This window comes from Malaclemys terrapin, chromosome 6, assembly GCF_027887155.1.
Source record: "Malaclemys terrapin pileata isolate rMalTer1 chromosome 6, rMalTer1.hap1, whole genome shotgun sequence".
NCBI classification, from domain to species: Eukaryota; Metazoa; Chordata; order Testudines; family Emydidae; genus Malaclemys; species Malaclemys terrapin.
Window position 1 is genome coordinate 120,902,223 of NC_071510.1, and position 18,299 is coordinate 120,920,521.

The window sequence follows — 18,299 nt, forward strand, 5'->3', positions numbered from 1 at the left end:
TAGAGGCTTAGCTCCCCAGTTTGTATAAAAAGCCCTGCAGTTCTGGCTTCCGACTAGTAAGAGGTACTGAGGGACTGCTTTGTTGATGGCTACTTCACAGCAAGGCACGGTGTCTGCTCCACAGATAGCTGTCTCCTCCTCTTGCCCTGTGCCTTTCACTACAAAACAAGAGCGGGCAGAAGGAGTAAGTGTGGGAGATGCTCCTGGGGCAGGGGCCTCCAAGAGGCTGAGGAGAAGGAGGAGGTGGAAGAAACTGCCAAGAAAAGTCACAGTTGAAGTAAGCATGTTTAAAGCTTAGATGAGGGGTTGGTTCGGGGGGCTGAAGTCCTAGTAGGCTGCTGGGGGTGGCAAAGGCTCAGGGTGGCTGAATATCTGGGGGTGATGGCGAGGGTATGCCTTTGTATGTGGGGACAATGAAAGGCTGGGGCTTGTCTGTAAGCACAAGGGGTACACCTCTACCCCGATATAATGCTGTCCTTGGGAGCCAAAAAATCTTACTGCCTTATAGGTGAAACTGCGTGATATCGAACTTGCTTTGATCTGCCAGAGTGCGCAACCCCGCCCCTCCCCCCGGAGTGCTGCTTTACCGCGTTATATCCAAATTCGTGTTATATTGGGTCGCGTTATATCTGGGTAGAGGTGTATTTTGAAATTCTTTGGGGATGCTGAAGGGCTGATGCACCAGGAAGGGAAGGGGGAGAACCCCCAGAAGTAAAAAATTGAAAGACAGACCTGGGGTAGGAAGAGAATGGGGCAAGACCTTGAGTATAAGGAAGAACATGAAGGAGTGGGTCCTGAGAAGGTGAAGAGCAAGAAATGAGGTGGAAGGGGGGAAGGCAGCTTTGGGGAAGGAAAAAGGGGAGACTGGGAGGAGGGGAGAGAACACTTGTGAAAAGAAGAGAGTGGGACCTGGGGAGGGAAAGAACATTGTAGGAGATGGTAAGTGGGGAGGTCTGTGATGAGAGGGAATAGAAAAGCCTGGGAGGAAGACTGGAGAACAGAGGTGAGAGGGAGGAAGGATTGAAAAGAAGAGTTAACAAGAGGGAAATGAAGCCAAAAGAAAAGTGGGAGACAGCAGACTGGAAAGCAAGGTAGACTAACTTTATTTCTTCTTGTCTTATAACATGTTAGATGTCAAAACATTCCAAAAACAGTCTGCTTGCTTATATAGCTCACCTGACATTGGGAAATGTGATTCTATAGGTTGCTGGGTCGATAGACAGATGTGGCTGTGAATTGGAAGAGGCTAGAGAAGCCTGGTGTTCCTCTGAGTGAGGGAGAAAATATCCTGCTTTGGTGTCTTTTATATCTCTGTCTTGAATATGTTTGTTTCCATATGCAGCTGAAGGGAGAAATATGAGGTACATTGCAGGGAATGTGGGGGGAGGGTCTAACATAAGAATGGCCATACTCGATGAGTTCAGTTGTCCATCTAGCCCAATATGCTGTACTCTGACAGTAACCAGTGCCTGATGCTTCAGAGGGACTGAACAGAACAGGACAATTATCAAGTGATCCTTCCCCGCTCTCATCCAGTCCCAGTTTCTGGCAGTCTGAGGTTTAGGGACACCCAGAGCATGGGACTGCATCCCTGACTATCTTGGCTAATAGTCACTGATGCACCTAACCTCCATGAATAAGAGCTGGTTTGGTTGGGCGGGCTGCATGATGTGTGTGTAATGGTCTAACTTTTGCACTAGCAACTTATTCTAGTACAGAATTTCAGATGCTATATGGGTTTATTTAGTTCATTATCTTGTATTTTTGAGCCAGATTATGGTAGGTTGTGCAGAAAGGATGGGACAAGGGCACCAGGAGCCTTCCTTCCCCTAGGCTAGCCACAATGGGCTTGTCTTTGCTAAAATAAATAAATAAACGAATGACTAAATCAGGTTGTGTTATGACAATCTTGAAAAGTTGTGGCAACTAACATTGTTAAACATGAGTTTACAGTCAGTAGACAGGACAAGTCATCCCTAATCTTGATTAAACGTTGATGGAACCATGAAGTCTGTCTGCAACCAGCTGACATGATACTAAACACTGTCTGAACTGACTGCAAATTTGTGTTTAACACTGAATTAATATGACTCCTCATTAAAGGTTATAACATGATTCGATCTTCTAGAGTTGTTGATCCCAATGTGACTAGAGAGTATAGATGCTGTGTATGGCGTAGCACTACCAGCCTCCCCAAAAGATCAAGTGCAATGTTTGCAGTGCAATGTTTGCAGTCTTCAGTGGTCAGCAGAGCATGTTGTTCTCTGTCCCAGGGCAGTGGAATTCTCACTTCAGTATGTGCTCCCTAGAAGAGTTAGCCAGAATTCTTCCTGACCGCACTTGTTGCAGCGTGGCCTGCTGCACAGACTCTGGTTAACTCATATAGTCTAGAGCCCTTGGTTTTGCAATGTTTTTAAAAACATTTTGTATATTTGTTACAAGCTTAAAATAAAAGTGCCCCTTCTTGCTGACTGCAGGAAACTTTGGAATTTCAAAGCCTTCTGGGGCAGGAAGCCTATATCTTTCCTTTTTTAATGCCTCTCTGTGTTCTTCTCAGTCTCGCTGCTTGAACCGGTCTGGTTGCTTGCCTGTTTGTTGGCTCCATTTTTGCCTTTTAATAAATCAGTTTGATTTAACAGTAACATTGCCAACAAAACTGAATATAGAGACTAGGCAATTATTGTAACTAGATAATTATCTCTGGCTGCTTTTGAAAATATGCTTTTCAGTTGCACTTCAATGTTTGTTTTGCTGTAAATGTCTCAGCATTTCCTTTTGCAGCAGGAGACTCATTATTCTGTTTCAAAGTTTACTGCCGGTGACATTTTTTGCTTCATTTTTTATTAATAAAATGTATCTCATCACTTCTGTTGTGATGAGACTGTATCTGATAGTAAATGGATAAAACGGAGAGCAATGAAATTATGGAATAATTCTTCCAATATATATAGATATTGCACTTTAACATGTTCAGACTTATGATAGCTATGCTACCTTCCCTCACGTTAATAGAATAACATCACTTTATATAAACAAAAATTCAATAGTTGAAGCACACACTTCTGTCCAAAAGAATAATAAATACTCCTGTTAAGGCGCTGGACAGGGATTCAGGAGATATGGATTCTAATATCGGCTCTGCCACAGACTTCCTCTTTGATCTTGGGCAAGTTACTTAATTTCTTTGCTTCCATTGCCCTTCTGTAAAATAGGCTAGTACATCAACAGATACTATTGTGATGGAGAGGTCATAGGTAAGACTATAAATAAAGACTTTAGATAAAATATAGATAAATGCATTCTGCACCCATATGTTGTAAGACTTGTTAGAAATTAAGGGGTTCTTTGGTAAATGTTTGACAGTTGTGGTGGCTGAAATCCTCTATCCACAGAACAGGTACAGTGTTAGTGCAAGCTTCCTTATATGTGCTACCACTTCCTTTCATATGCCTTAGTCCAGACCTAGAAGGATGGTTTGTGGGGTGAGGAGGTAGTTTCTTTGTTTTTTCTAACTCCACGGACAATAGTGCCAAATAACTCCTGGTCTTTTGGCTTTTGTGATCTGAATGCTTATTCACTAAGAAGTGAATTCACCAAATGGACAACCAACACTTTTCAGTCATTATTTATCTGGACTAGATTTGAACTAGAGCTAGTTCAAGACTAGCTACTCTAAGATTTTTGTTGTGCTTATCTTTCCATCATGTCAAACAAGATTTGGAAGTCTTGTGCATTCTGTGATTTTTCTACTTCAGTTGTAAGCTTTCTGGGGCAGAGATGTATTTTAATCTATGTTCTGTGAACAAAGGGGCCCTGATCCATGACTGAGGCCCCTACGCACTGCTGCAGTACAAATACATAGCAATTTTGAGGAAGACTCCATTGTGAATTAGTTATAAAGCATTTTAAAGTATTTCCCTATTACCACATATAGTGGTAGATTACTCTTTTGAAAACAACTATCTTGTATATTTGTAAAACTCCTTTTATTGTGGTATGAGATACAATATACAACACTTGTAAAGGTTTATGGGGCCTTACAAACATATATGGTGATGTTCCCTGACCAGTCCAAGACAAGAGAATGTACAGTCATTCAGAAGAGGGAGGGTTTGAAGATGAGGGATTGGTAGAAGTGGTGGATTTTATAGGAAGTTATTCCAGGCATGGGGGCACTTTACAGTGTGACATGGTAGATTTTAGATTGTAAATGGTTTACAACAGGGACTGTCTCTTGTTATATGTCCACATAGCAGCTAGAATACTTTGGATGCTATATACAATCAAGAATAGTTATATTTGGAGGTTGTATTGTGATGATATTCTGGGAGAGTGGGACAGTAAGTAATGCTGTGCAGCTGGTGGTGTGAGGGGAAGCCAAGTGTTGAACTAGACTGCAACACTGCAGTGGGGTCATGGGGGGAGGGGGCAGGCCATGGTGCTGTATGAAGGCCACATAATGTGGAAGGACGGTGCCTAGTGGAGAAGATGTGATGCTGTGGGGAAGCCTCATTGCAGGGGGCTGCCAAGAAGAGTAGGGGATGATGCCAGATTGAGGGGGGGGGGCATGATGGGAAGGCCATGCTGTAAGGAGGCCTCATGGGGGTGGGGGAGGACAACAGTGACAGTTGTGTTTGGGACAGTCATAGTGATGTCTATGGGGTGGCCTTGTTGCAGGGGGGACAGTGCCAGGTGGGGAGGCTATGTGATGGGGGATGTAGCAATTCTGAAGGGAGAGGGTGTGTGGTAAAGAGGATGGTGTCAGGTGGGCAGGGTATGTAGTAGGGGCGAGACATGATGATGTAGAGGGTAGGGTATGTGGCAATGGGGGATGATGCCAGGTGGGCTGTAGGGAGGATATGTTGTTGGGAGAACAGTGCCGGGGGCGGGAGGGATGTAGTGGGGAACACAGGCTATGGGGAAGGATGTGGGGGATATGGTGTCAGGTCAGGGAGAGATGGGGGACATTGTGATGCTGTGGGGAGGGTATGTGATGGGGGCGGGGGGGAGGGAACTGTGATGACATGGGCAGGATATGCTGTCAGGTACTGGGTGAAATGGTGATGCTGTGGGGAGGGGCTGTTAGGTATGGGGATGCTGTGAGGAGGGCATGGGGGTGCTGTGGGGAAGGGACACTGTTAGGCATGGGGGTGCTGTGCAGGAGGGGATGCTGTCGGGTGTGGGGTGGGCATGGGGTATGAGGGGGCAGGCGGATGTTGTGGGGAAGGGGGGGTATGGGGATGCTGTGGGGAGGGAATACTGTTGGGTGGGGTGTGAGCTGGTGGGCGGATGCTGTGGGGAAGGGGGATATTCTTGGGTGGGGATTCTGTGGGGAGGGAATGGGATGTTGTGGGGAGGGGGTGCTTTCGGGTGCAGGGTATGGGGGTGCTGTCAGGTGGGGTGTGAGGGGGCAGGCGGATGCTGTGGGGAGGGCATGGGGTGCTGCCGGGTATGGGGGTGCTGTCAGGTGGGGTGAGAGGGGGCAGGGAGATGCTGTGGGGAGGGCATGGGGTGCTGCCGGGTACGGGGGAGCTGTGGGGTAGTGGATGCTGTCAGGTGGGGTGAGAGGGGGCAGGCGGATGCTGTGGGGAGGGCATGGGGTGCTGCCGGGTACGGGGGAGCTGTGGGGGAGTGGATGCTGTCAGGTGGGGTGAGAGGGGGCAGGCGGATGCTGTGGGGAGGGCATGGGGTGCTGCCGGGTACGGGGGAGCTGTGGGGGAGTGGATGCTGTCAGGTGGGGTGAGAGGGGGCAGGCGGATGCTGTGGGGGAGATGCTGCCAGGTACGGGGGTGCTGTGGGGGAGGGGGTGCTGTCAGGTGGGGTGAGAGGGGGCAGGGGGATGCTGTGGGGGAGATGCTGCCAGGTACGGGGGTGCTGTGGGGGAGGGGGTGCTGTCAGGTGGGGTGAGAGGGGGCAGGGGGATGCTGTGGGGGAGATGCTGCCAGGTACGGGGGTGCTGTGGGGGAGGGGGTGCTGTCGGGTGGGGTGAGAGGGGGCAGGCGGATGCTGTGGGGGAGATGCTGCCGGGTGGGGGTGCTGTGGGGGAGGGGGTGCTGTTGGGTGGTGTGAGAGGGGGCAGGCGGATGCTGTGGGGAGGGCATGGGGTGCTGCCGGGTACGGGGGTGCTGTGGGGGAGGGGGTGCTGTCGGGTGGGGTGAGAGGGGGCAGGCGGATGCTGTGGGGGAGATGCTGTCGGGTGAGGGTGCTGTGGGGGAGGGGGTGCTGTCAGGTGGGGCGAGAGGGGGCAGGCGGATGCGGTGGGGGTGCTGTGGGGGAGGGGGTGCTGTTGGGTGGGGTGAGAGGGGGCAGGGGGATGCTGTGGGGAGGGCATGGGGTGCTGCCGGGTACGGGGGTGCTGTGGGGGAGGGGGTGCTGTCGGGTGGGGTGAGAGGGGGCAGGCGGATGCTGTGGGGGAGATGCTGTCGGGTGGGGGAGCTGTGGGGGAGGGGGTGCTGTCAGGTGGGGTGAGAGGGGGCAGGGGGATGCTGTGGGGAGGGCATGGGGTGCTGCCGGGTACGGGGGTGCTGTGGGAGAGGGGGTGCTGTCGGGTGGGGTGAGCGGGGGCAGGCGGATGCCGTGGGGAAGGGAGATGCTGTGGGGGAGCGGATGCCCTGTCCCCTCAGCCTGGGCACGAAACCCCCCCTTCTCCCCGCACCCTGAGGGGCCCGTGGCCGAGCGCCCCCCTCCCCTTCTCGTCCCGCCCCCGTGCGCAGCGGGGCCGGATGGGCTGCGGAGCCCGCCCCGTCACGTGGGGGGCGCACAGAGGGTGCAGGATGGTGGCGGCTGCGGCGGCGCCCGGCGGCGGCAGCAGCGGGTAGAAAATGGCGGATTTCGAGGCGTTGAGGGTGAGGAGAAAAAATCCATCCCTAGTCCCACCACCCCGATCACCCCCCGCCATTGCCATCCAGAGCGGCCGGCCTCCCCGCGCCCACAGCTCGGGCGGGACCCCTCAGCCGGGGCCGGTCATTGATATAGGGTCTGACCCCCCCCACTCCTCACCTGCTCCCTCGCGCCTTTTGGGGGTCCCCACGTCATCTGCCAGTCCCCCCCAGGGTCTTGCCTCTCCCCCCCGACCTTCCAGCCCCGCGGGGTCTTGACCCACTAGCCCCCCCCCCGTCTCCTTCCCAATCTGCCGCCTCAGGGTGCGCCCCCCCCCCCAGTGCTTCCCCAGTGCTGAGGGTCCAGGTTGCATTCATGATTCTCAAACGGAGATTGGGGGCAGGGGCAAAGTGGAGGTGCCCTACTCCTGCTCCCCAGATCTGGAGCTTTCTGTGATTGCATGCCCGGGCGCTGATCTCTCTATTTATTATTTACCAGAGTTAGATGGGAGTGGGGAGAGAAATCCTTCCTCTCCGCGCCCCCCCCCCCAATTCAATGTGAATGTGGCTTTTTTTTTGTTTGTTTTTTAATCTTTGACTAGGATAAACTAATACTAGTATAAAATAGCCAGTTTTTTTGGGGTGGGGGGAGAAAGAAAGAGAGCTGCCAGTAATCCTTACCGGAAAATAATCAAAATGATTTTAAAAAGGGAGGACACTTGAGCTATCTTTTAAATGTGACTTGAAGTTAGAGATGAATGAAGGCCTCAAATTAAGGTGCTTTGTGCGCGCACACACACTATCATTCATTAGCACATCTCAACGACCTTGTAGTCCTCACCTGTATGTTCTTTGACTTCAAGAAAAATGCTTTCTATTGTCTTACTTTTTTTTTCTTTTTTTTTTTTTTTTAAGAGGTGGAGGAGTGGAAAACTTGCAAATCCTGGTTTCCATTTTCATGTTGAGATTGTTTTCCGACATCTTGAAATCATCCTTATGATTACATCCAGTTTACACTAGTATAGAAAATTTCTGCCTACTAAGTGAGATGATTTGCAATTGAGATCTGAAAGGAAACAATTCTGTGGTCATGTATGGCACCGTTTTTCTCTGTTTCACAGAAATGTGTATCATTTTGTATTAATTGTGGGAGAGGGGGACTCAAACTGATTTTTAAAATCAGATTTGAGAGGTTAAATTTGCCATGGAAATAAATTAATTGAATGCAAATTTGTGAACAATATGCACAAATCTAAGGGCTATGGAAATCGGTATTTTTTGTGGCAGAACTATTCCATCTACCCACTTTCACTTGATGTCTTTTTACACAGTTACATTGAACTCCTGTAAACACTTCCAATATCAAGCACATTTCTTCCTTTGAAATATCTGTTAAAAGTCTAATGCAAAGAGCTGACTACTTCTGCTTTTTTAAAAATATGAACATCTTTTTAATGTCCTTAAAACATCTGCAAACATCTTTTTTTGGTATATGACATTTTCTTTCATATTCTTAATTCTAGTAAGTAGAGCCCAAGTCTGCAAGAGTGCCATGCTTGCAGTGGGAGTTCTATGTGTAGGAGGTTTGCAGAACAGCTCTTAAACTTTGTCTGTGGTAGGGATTTCTGCTGTCACAATTAACATGAACCCCAGGGCTAGCACCAGTGGGAGCCCTGGCGTAGAGGAGGCTCTAGTAGCCAGGCCACTTTTCACCACTTTTAACTAAAATGTGGGAAACACTGTCAGTTGCCAGAGCTCTGCCTATGTTAGGGCTCCTGCCAGTGCTAACATTGACCAATTTGTTGGAACCATAGCTCTGGTGGGGGAATCTTTTCACACAAAATTCCTAATCCAGATATCAAAGGGGTAGTCGTGTTAGTCTGGATCTTTAAAAGCAGCAGAGAGGCCTGTGGCACCTTATAGACTAACAGGTGTATAGGAGCATGAGCTTTCGTGGGTGAATACCCACTTCTTTGGATGCATGCAGTTTTTTTGGGGCGGGGGGAGTATGCATCCGAAGAAGTGAGTATTCACCCACGAAAGCTCATGCTCCTATACGTCTGTTAGTCTATAAGGTGCCACAGGACTAATCCAGATAGGATCTCAGGGAAGAGCAGAGTTTGGTCTTCCTGAATATGGGCTTTCTTTCTGATTCGATTTAGTAAGACTTTTTTTTTTTTTTTTTTTTTTTAAGGCAATATAGGTGTGGTTTTGTTTTGTTGGCTTTTTTGGGTTTGCTTGTTTAGTGTTCAACCCCCCTTCCCATGTCATACTATCGATTGTCTTGTCTCTCTACAAACTATACCAGGAAACGTCGGTCTTTTTTGTTTTAGCCCACCTGCAGTTTGCAATAGAAAGGAGGATTTAGTAAAATGGGTGTTGTCTCAAAGGAGGTATAAGATAAAAGTTCCCATAAAGTTCATTCCATCTAGTCCCTAATTACGTTGAGTGAATTGGAAATATACATCTGAAATGTCAAGTGTGAAGGTGGACATCCTGAATTTCTTCACTAGACGATGTAGGTTTTGAGACAGCTTAAATTATTAAGTTATTGTCGGGAAGGGACTCTTCCTTCTCCATTGTTCTATAGATGGAAACTTCTGTAAATTTCCCCCTTCTACAATTCGATTGTTGGTAGTGCTGCTTTATCTTCCCCACTATCTTCTATCTCCTCATAACACCAAATAGCAGAAAGTAAGTTGTATGTGGTTTTTAAGCATATTACTACTGTGCAGGTGCATAGCTAAAATAGCTTTAACTGTAAGCCCTTTGAGGCAGGGATGTGATTTGTATGGTGTGCTAATAAACCGTACACATCTATGTAGATTGTCCCTTGCTATGGCTGATAGAGGGCTGTATGATCCAAGAAAGCTTTATATTATTACTAATGTGGTGAATTAAATGATCCAGTAGAGCAGTGGTTTTCAAACTGGGATACGCTACTCCTTAGGGATACGTAAAATTTCGTCGAAGCATGTGAGGAAAAAGCCTGTATTGGCAGACAATGCATCATCTGATCCCTTACAGACCTTAACCCCCCCCCCCCCCCCCGACCCTCCCTGTTTTCACAGGTATATTATGACCCTTCCTCCAATGGGGGTACACAGTCAACTGCGTTTATTTGGAAGCTTAAAAAGTTTGAAAACCACTGCAGTAGAGAATAGGGGCAAGATCACATTCGTTGTAAATTATAGGAGCCTCCAACTTCCATGATGAGGGTAGGATTTGATGAGAAAAACGATGCTTTCCCTTATCCTCGTACCCAGTTTATATTCCTGCCTCAGTTATTGGTTTAGATAAGATACCTTGCTAGGGGGGGGGGGGGGGGGGGGAAATCCCCATTATCATAGCACCTCAGTGCCTCACCATCCTCAATGTAGATATTTTCAGAACACTTCCTCTGAGGGAAATGTTGTTATCCCCATTTTACAGATAGGACAGTGAGGCACAGAGAGACTCGGGCACAGATTTTTAAAAAGTATTTCAGCATTGCAAGACCTAAGTACCAATGACTTCAGTGAAACTTAGGGTCCTAAGTCACATAGGCCTTGCATTGCTGAGCGAGTAATGTTCATATTTTTAGAGGCATTTAGGTCTTAATGACTTGCCCAAGGTCACACAAGAAGTTTGTAGTGGAGTAGGGACCTGGGTCTCTTGAGTTCCAGGCTAGTGCCCAACCCCTGGATTACCCTTTCTTTGTAAAAGTTGTAGGGTAATGCTAGATAGTGACTGTTGGTCCAAAGTGATGGCTCTGATGTTTCTATTTCTATTTATCTTACCTGTAAACTGGGGTGTCTGTGATCTGGCTTCTCTAGTCCAGAGACTACCTTGATGTCTGTTTAGCACAGGGAAGGTGGTGATTTAGGATCCCTTTTTGTGATCCTATGTGGCTACTGGAGAGAGAAGTGCAGTGCATGTCTAGCCATTTAAGGCCTTTACTCCCACTGATAAATCACAGTTTAAAAGACTGAGCATGAAGCTCGCCTGTTTGGATTAGTGGATTTGAATTACAGAAATTCAATTCACAGGTATGAAGTTTCTTATTGACAGCCACTCTTGCATGCCCCACAGTCAAGGAGGAGAATGGCTTCTTCTCAAACTGCTTTTATGAATTAACCTCCAGAAATTTCCTCCCTAAATTAGTGTTTTGTGGATTAATCTACAGTATTGTTTGTTTCAGAGTGGTAGCCGTGTTAATCTGTATCAGCAAAAACAACCGAGGAGTCCTTGTGGCACCTTAGAGACTAACAAATTTATTTGGGCATAAGCTTTCATGGGCTAGAACCCACTTCATCAGATGCATGGCAGAGTTGCTTGCTGCACTGATGCTGAGCACGCTGTTCACCTCAATATGCGGTCTCTATCTGTCTTGTGAAGGGACAATAGGGCAGCTTGGAAAGCTCAATTTTTATTAGTAAGCGCGCTTGAAGTTTAGAAGCAGCAGATCAGATTTCAGACTTCAAGCTTGATTCTGGGTGTTTTTTTTTTTTTTTTTTTAGGCCAGCAGAGTATGGGGATGCTGTAGATGCAGCGTGCTCAGTTTTCTGGGTGAAGGAGCATTTTTATGTTGTGTTTTATGATTGTGGTATTAACATACTGTGTGGGGAGCCATGACCAAAGGGTTGGAGGCAGAAAGCCTTTGATTGTGGCAAAGAAAACCAGGAAATCTTGTAGGAGCCACCATATTCCCAATTTTTTTGGAGAGGTGTCACGGATTGTCTCAGTACAATTTAGTTTGTAAAATTGAATGCTTTTTATTATACTTCATACAAATACACCAAAGGCTATTGCATTAAAGTATAAGCTGTTGTTGTCTCTTGTAGAAATGGTCATTCTCTTTCCCGAGCAAAACAATACTCTGAATTTAGTTTCAAGGAAGTCTTGAGAAAAGTTGTCACCAAAACATCCAGAGTAAGCCTTACCTCTCACAGGCCTTAACTTTCTGGAAAGATCAGATGAATTCTGATCAAGATGGTTTAACTGTATAATATAATGGTGTTTCTTTTAAAAGCATTTTAGCAATCTGAGGAACTTTAAGGTTTAGGTTGAAAGAAGCACAATTTTGTGCGTCTCTTAATATTTTGTCTCTTGCAAGACTTCCATTTGTGTGGACAATAGAAAAGTTTTAGGTGAACCAGAATATACATGTTAATTCCTTTTACATTAGGAAACATTAGGTGTGACATTGGGAACCTGTCATGCCATTTGGAAGGAAAGAAGAATGTGCCAGCAGAAAGAAATTCAAGTGGATCCACATTTCTGTACCTAAAAAGAAGTTTGAATCCACATCAGGTTTCGTTAGGGCTTGTAAACAATGGAAAGTAAGTAGCATCTCATTTTAATAACTACATCTGCTTTCTGACTGGGTAATACTTGCTGACACACATCTAATCAGTGAACAACACAAGGGACTAATAACCTCCTAGTCAAAAAACACGGAGGAGTGCATGCAAGTTTGGAAGTCTCAAACTTCTGAGTTTTAAACTTCAGTTGCACAACAGAATCCTGTGCAGCCAAAGACAAGATACTTAACTTTTCTGCATCCATTTCCACACTTTGTAAAATGGGGAGAATTGTGAGGATTAGTTAGTATTTGTACAATGTTTATAACATGTAAAGTGCTATGTGTCCTTAGTATTAAGAAATAGAGTAAGAAAATGGTTATGGGATGTGCAGGTATATATATCTACAGTATACTGTATTATTGCCATACTGTGTAACATTAGTTGTTCAAGTATAAAATTTAAAACCACTGCACTTAACACATTTAATTTTATCCAGTAGAATACTGCATTTTAAAGCGTGGGTTCTCAGTTGCTAGCCAGGAAGGAAACAGCATATTATAAAGTGGATGAATTTTGTTTATCTTGTCATGTCCCATTGTGCACATCTTTCAGTTTTTGTAATGTATTACTTGCATCAAGGGCTCTGGGTTTATGATTTCTAACCCAAAGCCAATGTGTAATTCTTGATGAAACTTGAGTGGTGGAATGCAGCTGTGACTAGACAGTGAACAATTGTCTGTAACTATATGTTGTAGAGATTTCAACATTGTTTAGAGCATTCCATTCATTATGTTTAATAAAATAACTGATTGTAGCTGTAAGGTAATCTGTAACATTTGGGACTTCATCCTGCAGTCCCTGCACACACACATCCCACTGATTTGAACAGAGATTTTGTGTTACAGGTTTGATACCTTAAATATTAAATGGGGGGAGGGGGAAGAGATGAATTGTAATACTCTAGAGTTTTAAGATCCAGTAATTCACACAAGCAGTATTTAAAGAATGAAAAGTGAGATCATCCATTTTATAGGATAAAAAAAACTATGGGTTGCTCCTTAATACCTGAGTGATGAGCATGTAGGGCCACGTTTTCAGAGATTTGTGTGCATCCAACACAAGCATGCAGTTATGGTTTACAATACCATGCACTGGGATGCATGCAGCTTGGAAAACCTACTGCTTAATTTATACATTTCCTCATTAGCTATCAATTGTATTATTCTTCTTGCCCTCCCTTTTAGGGCTAGATAATAAGATGGTGTAAACAAGCATAGCTCCATTTATTTCAATGCACATACTTATTTTCGAGTTAATCTTGCTAACATAATTTTTGTTACATGAGTGTAGAGCAGAGAACTGGAATCAGGCAGCCTGGTTCTGTTCATGAGTCTGTCACAGTGTTGCTGAGCCACCTTGGCCAAATCACATAAACTCTCGTTGCTAGGGTCCTTCCAAATTCCTGGCCATGAAACAGGTGTCAGACCATGAAATCAAAATATTGGATGGGAGGGGCAGGGCTGGGGGCACCCCAGCCAGGGGCTCCTACCTGGTCCCTGGCTCCAGTTGCTAGTCCCCCCCTCCTCCCCGGGCTGGGAATGAATGGGACTTAATCTTCCCCTGCACAGCTGCTCGGGGGGGATCAGACCCACCTCGGGGTACCTACCCCAGCTGCAGGAAGCTCTGGGGCTGGGCAGGGAAGAGCAAGTCCTGTCCCTCCCCAGCCCAGCTGGGACTAGCAGCTAGGAGGACTCCCAGCAGCACGGGGGAGGTCAGACTCACCTCCACCTCCAGTAACCTCCTGTGACTGCAGGAAGTTCTGGGGCTGCTGCCTTCAGAACCTAGCTCTGAAGGCAGTGCAGAAGTGAGGGTGGCAATCCCATGGACCATGCCTTTCCCCCCTCCCCCCACACACAACAGCTTTGTGACCCCCCCCACCCCCATGACTCCCTTTTCGGTCGGGACCCCCACGGTTACAACATCCTGAAATTTCAGATTTAAACATCTGAAAATGTGAAATTGACTAATTTTCAAATTCTGTGGCCTTGAACTTGACCAGAATGGACTGTGAATTTGATATGGCTCTACTCATTGCCTGTGACAGTCTTGAGATCTTTGGATGAAAGGTGGTATGTAAATGCATCAGCAGCACTATTAGCAGTCTGCAGACTGCAAGATGAGTTGGGAAAAAAATGTAGAGATTCAAGTACTTTTTGGTTGAGGTTTTTTCCAGGTGGAGTAGTGGATTTAGACATGTCTTCCATTAATTTCAGTGGAAAATATCTAAATTCCCTAGATTGTTTCAATTCAAGTCTTAAGTTTAGCAAGTGAACAGGGACTGAGCTTTCAAAGCAATCATGAATAGCTTTTGAATAGTAACTACTTCTTACTTGATTTCAACTTCTTTTTAAATGGGTGAAACTTTCCTGTCTATATTATTTGGATCTAATGACCTTCAAAATCTTGTTTTTGCAAAAACACACTTGAATTATAAAAGCACAGGAAAAATGCTTGAAGTTCCCAGACTATTTTTCCTGTTTAAAACTTAAACATGGTCCAACAGAACTTCCTTCAAACTCCCCCCCCCACCCCCCCCAAAAAAAAAAAAAAAAGAGAGAAGCTGATTGGGTGAAACTTTTACAAAGCATGAAGTCATAGCTTGGAAGAGATTTGATTTTTACATCTGAAGCTTGCATCCTCGATTAAAAAAGGGTGAAGGTGGTTATATGTAAGAGACTGGAAATTAAAAATAAATCATGAAAATACCATCAATAGCCCAGATCAGTAGTGTGAAAAACACGCTGGTAACTACCGTAGGCTCTAGTTTTGCAGTGTCTAGAGAACAAACAAAAAAATGAAAACAACTTTTTGGAACCTACATTAGGTCTAACTTGTAAATGGAAATATTTACTGGAAATTACTAAGGCATGATCTTGCAAATAGATGCACAAGAGTAGATGCTTATGTCCCTACAGGCTCCTGTTGATGGGAATCAATAGAAACATAAGGTCCATTCTGGCAGATCTGTTTGCAGGATCAGGAAATAAATTATGAAATAGGGACTTGATCCTGCATTCCTTACATATCCAAAACTACGTTGACTTAAAGGGAAAGCAGAATCCAGCTCTAAATGGAATGCTCTGTTAATGAGCGTGTTTAATCACTTGCAGTAAAATTGATGTTAGCAATATTTTTCTTCAAAAGCACAAGTTTTGTGCATCAATGCAGTGTACATGGTTTTTCTACTTACAAGATGCATCTGAGGTGCATTGACTCTCCATTTAACTTGCGGGTTGTGACATTGATACTAATATGCGATAGCAAAATGCTAGTCTTTAGAATGTTCACATTAAGCATGAGTTGTTTCTATACATGCTTGACTGCAAATTTTGCCTTGATTAATTTTCAGGAATGCACAGAAGCAGGAGAAAGGAAAATGGAAAGCGTACTGTAAGCCATAGCCTGTTTCTTTAACCCTTGAGTGAAAGAGTTTCCACATTACATTTTGGTTTAACTTCTGTTAGTCAAAATGGATTCCATAAATACTATCAGCAAAAAGTTTTGTTCCCTAAACCTAAAATAAGAACTTCACATGGCTATTAAATTTCTTTGTTGCATTTTGTATATAAACAGTCTGACATCCAAGAGCATGTTAAGCCAATTAAGTATCTTTCTTTTAATATAGAAAAATAATAAGATTTTAATATTTTTTCTAAATTTGAAATACATTGTAAGACTCTTAATTAAAACTGTTAACTTAAGCTAATTTTTAAAAAGCCCCAACATTTTCTTTAAATCTCTATCCCAAGCCGAAAAACAAACCTTAAAAAATTGACTTCATAGGGAGCATGATTGGACCTGAAGGAGGGAAATATGTTGAAGGATTTTAAAATGTCCTTTTGACAGTTTGATAGTCATTTCTGGATGGCTGGATATGTATATCTATCTCTAATCTATTTTTTCCATGTGTAGTTTTTGGAGATTTTCTGATTTAACTGAAGGGAGTGAGAATTTGAGGTGATTTTTATTTTTTTTTTTTTTGGGGGGGCAGTCAACTTGAGAATTCTGAGTGTGTGCTAATTTTAGCAGATGTATTATACTGTATAGTGTGAGAATTGTTACATATCTATCCACAGTAAATTTATTTGAAAAATAGAAGTTCAAAGATCATGATGATAGTGATTCTAATACCAAGTTGTTACAGAGAAATAACTGTATAGTGAGTGATGTGAATTGGACATGCAGAGCTGGGAACTATATAACCATAGGGGGCGGGGGGAAGAGTAGGATAACAAATCAGTAACTGTGTTACATCTCTGTTCTGGTGGAGGCAACTGTGGTTTAGACTAAAAATAACTTTTTCCCTACCTACCTTGTCCACAATTATATGATGGATTTATCTGCTCTAATACCAAAATAAGGGATAAAACTATCTTGAAATGTATTGTCAACAGTTTCCAATATCAATATTTTATTTACTTTCAAAAATTCAAGACCATTTATGATTTGGCAGTAAACAAATAACGTTTTATAGAATCCTAGGTCCCTGCCATTTCAAACTCCTATTTAGGTCATCTGGTTATCTCCCTGATAGTTAGTATTGTTACTTACAGTACATTTAAAGCTATCCTGGACAAAATACTAAAGTGTGTCAGATCATGGGACTCCCTCTACTTCCCCTGGAAGACTTCCACATTCCACACCTTACTGTGTTTCACTCATGAAATTTCTCCGGATATTCACCCTAATTCTTCCCTTCAGCAATTTCGATTCTGTAACTTCTAGCAATATCATGTATCATTCTACATAATTCCTCTCCATATTTATACTGTTGAAATAACTGTTGCCAGTTATCATAGTACGTTTAGATGGCATCTGTTAGCCAAGTATTAATGGGAATTCCCACTAAAAAGATATCAAGACTGTCCAAGACATAATCGCACACTTATGAGAAACTACCTTTCCAATCACAATTACTGTCAACTGCTAATAGTCTAGGAAAAACACACCCCACTTCAAACATTTAAATTATAGATATTCAAGGTTAGTAATTAAAGGATAAAATTGAGGTTGAGTATTTAATGGTAATAGGGAAGAAATAATAGAAACTTATGGTCTGGTTTTCCTGTTTTTCCCTTAATCTTTCTCCCTCAATTCCAGCTGAAGTCAATGGGAAGTGTGTGTGCTCCACACCTTTGAAAATGAGGCTCTTAGTTGTCGTCCTAGTAAGATAGAGGGACATGCTTTACAGAACATTGTCTGGGAACCAGGAATAAACTGCAGTAGAACCCCATTTAACCAAGCCTCCATTATCTGGCTGTCCATATTTATCAAAGCACCAGCTGCCCGGGGCAGACAGTGGCCGAGGCTTGAGAAACCATTCTCTGGTTTATCCGGATTTTTGGTTATCCGATCTGGCTCTAGTCCCAAATAGATTGAATAACCGGGGTTCCACTCGATTTTTAACACCAGCTCAGCAACTGGTCCCCCTGTTGTGTTGAATGAGTCTCTTCAAAGAACACTCAACTTGCAATTTTTTTTGTTAAACTGACTAGATCTCAAGTAGCTTCATGTACTAACCTGCCTCTGATTTATTCCCCCCCCCCGCCAATCTTGTGGTTTTGCATAAACATTTTTCCAGTCATGTTGCCTTCTCTCTTTAAAAATTATCTTCTCTGTGGAATAGACCCACACAAACAGGGAAACTGACCGACTAGCAGAATATGTAGGAGAAATAGTAAACAGTCTAAACACAGAGGACTCTCAAATTCACAGTCTGAAGAAGGTTTTATATTAGTAGGTGTTACTTGTGATAATAGGGGGGAAAGGTCAGGTAGGTGTGAAGTTTTAAGTTGGCAGTATCCTTTTAATTTTCTCAAGCATAAAATCAGACAGTTCCGAAAGTTAATGCGTTAATTATAAAATGCCATGTAATAACTATTTTTTGGAACCTAGATGCACTATGATGGGTACTTAAAAAAAAAAAAAAAAAAAAAAAAAGTCGTCAAAACTACCTTTTAAATGAGTTGCTAATCCTTTTTAAAATTTTATTTTACTGATTTTTTCCAAAGTAAAGTTGAATGATAATTCATAATTCATATGAAATTTTGCAAAATTAGTTATCTGTCTAGTTCACTGTTTCCCTAACTCTGGAAAGTTGAGCCCTTCTTCAGGAGAATGAAATGAACTGCACCTC

At 44.0% G+C, this 18,299-nt stretch overlaps 1 protein-coding gene across 3 annotated transcripts in view; it reads left to right on the plus strand.

The window, feature by feature from the left end:
• Positions 1-6,759: 6,759 nt before the first annotated feature.
• PIAS2 (protein inhibitor of activated STAT 2) overlaps positions 6,760-18,299 on the plus strand; it is a 53,042-nt gene continuing 41,502 nt past the window's right edge. For all 3 annotated transcript variants that reach the window (XM_054031287.1, XM_054031288.1, XM_054031289.1), the window contains exons 1-2: positions 6,760-6,845; positions 11,986-12,139. In XM_054031287.1, coding sequence (XP_053887262.1) covers positions 12,017-12,139 — 123 coding nt within the window. In that variant the 5' untranslated portion in view covers positions 6,760-6,845; positions 11,986-12,016. The remainder of the gene's footprint in view (positions 6,846-11,985; positions 12,140-18,299) is intronic.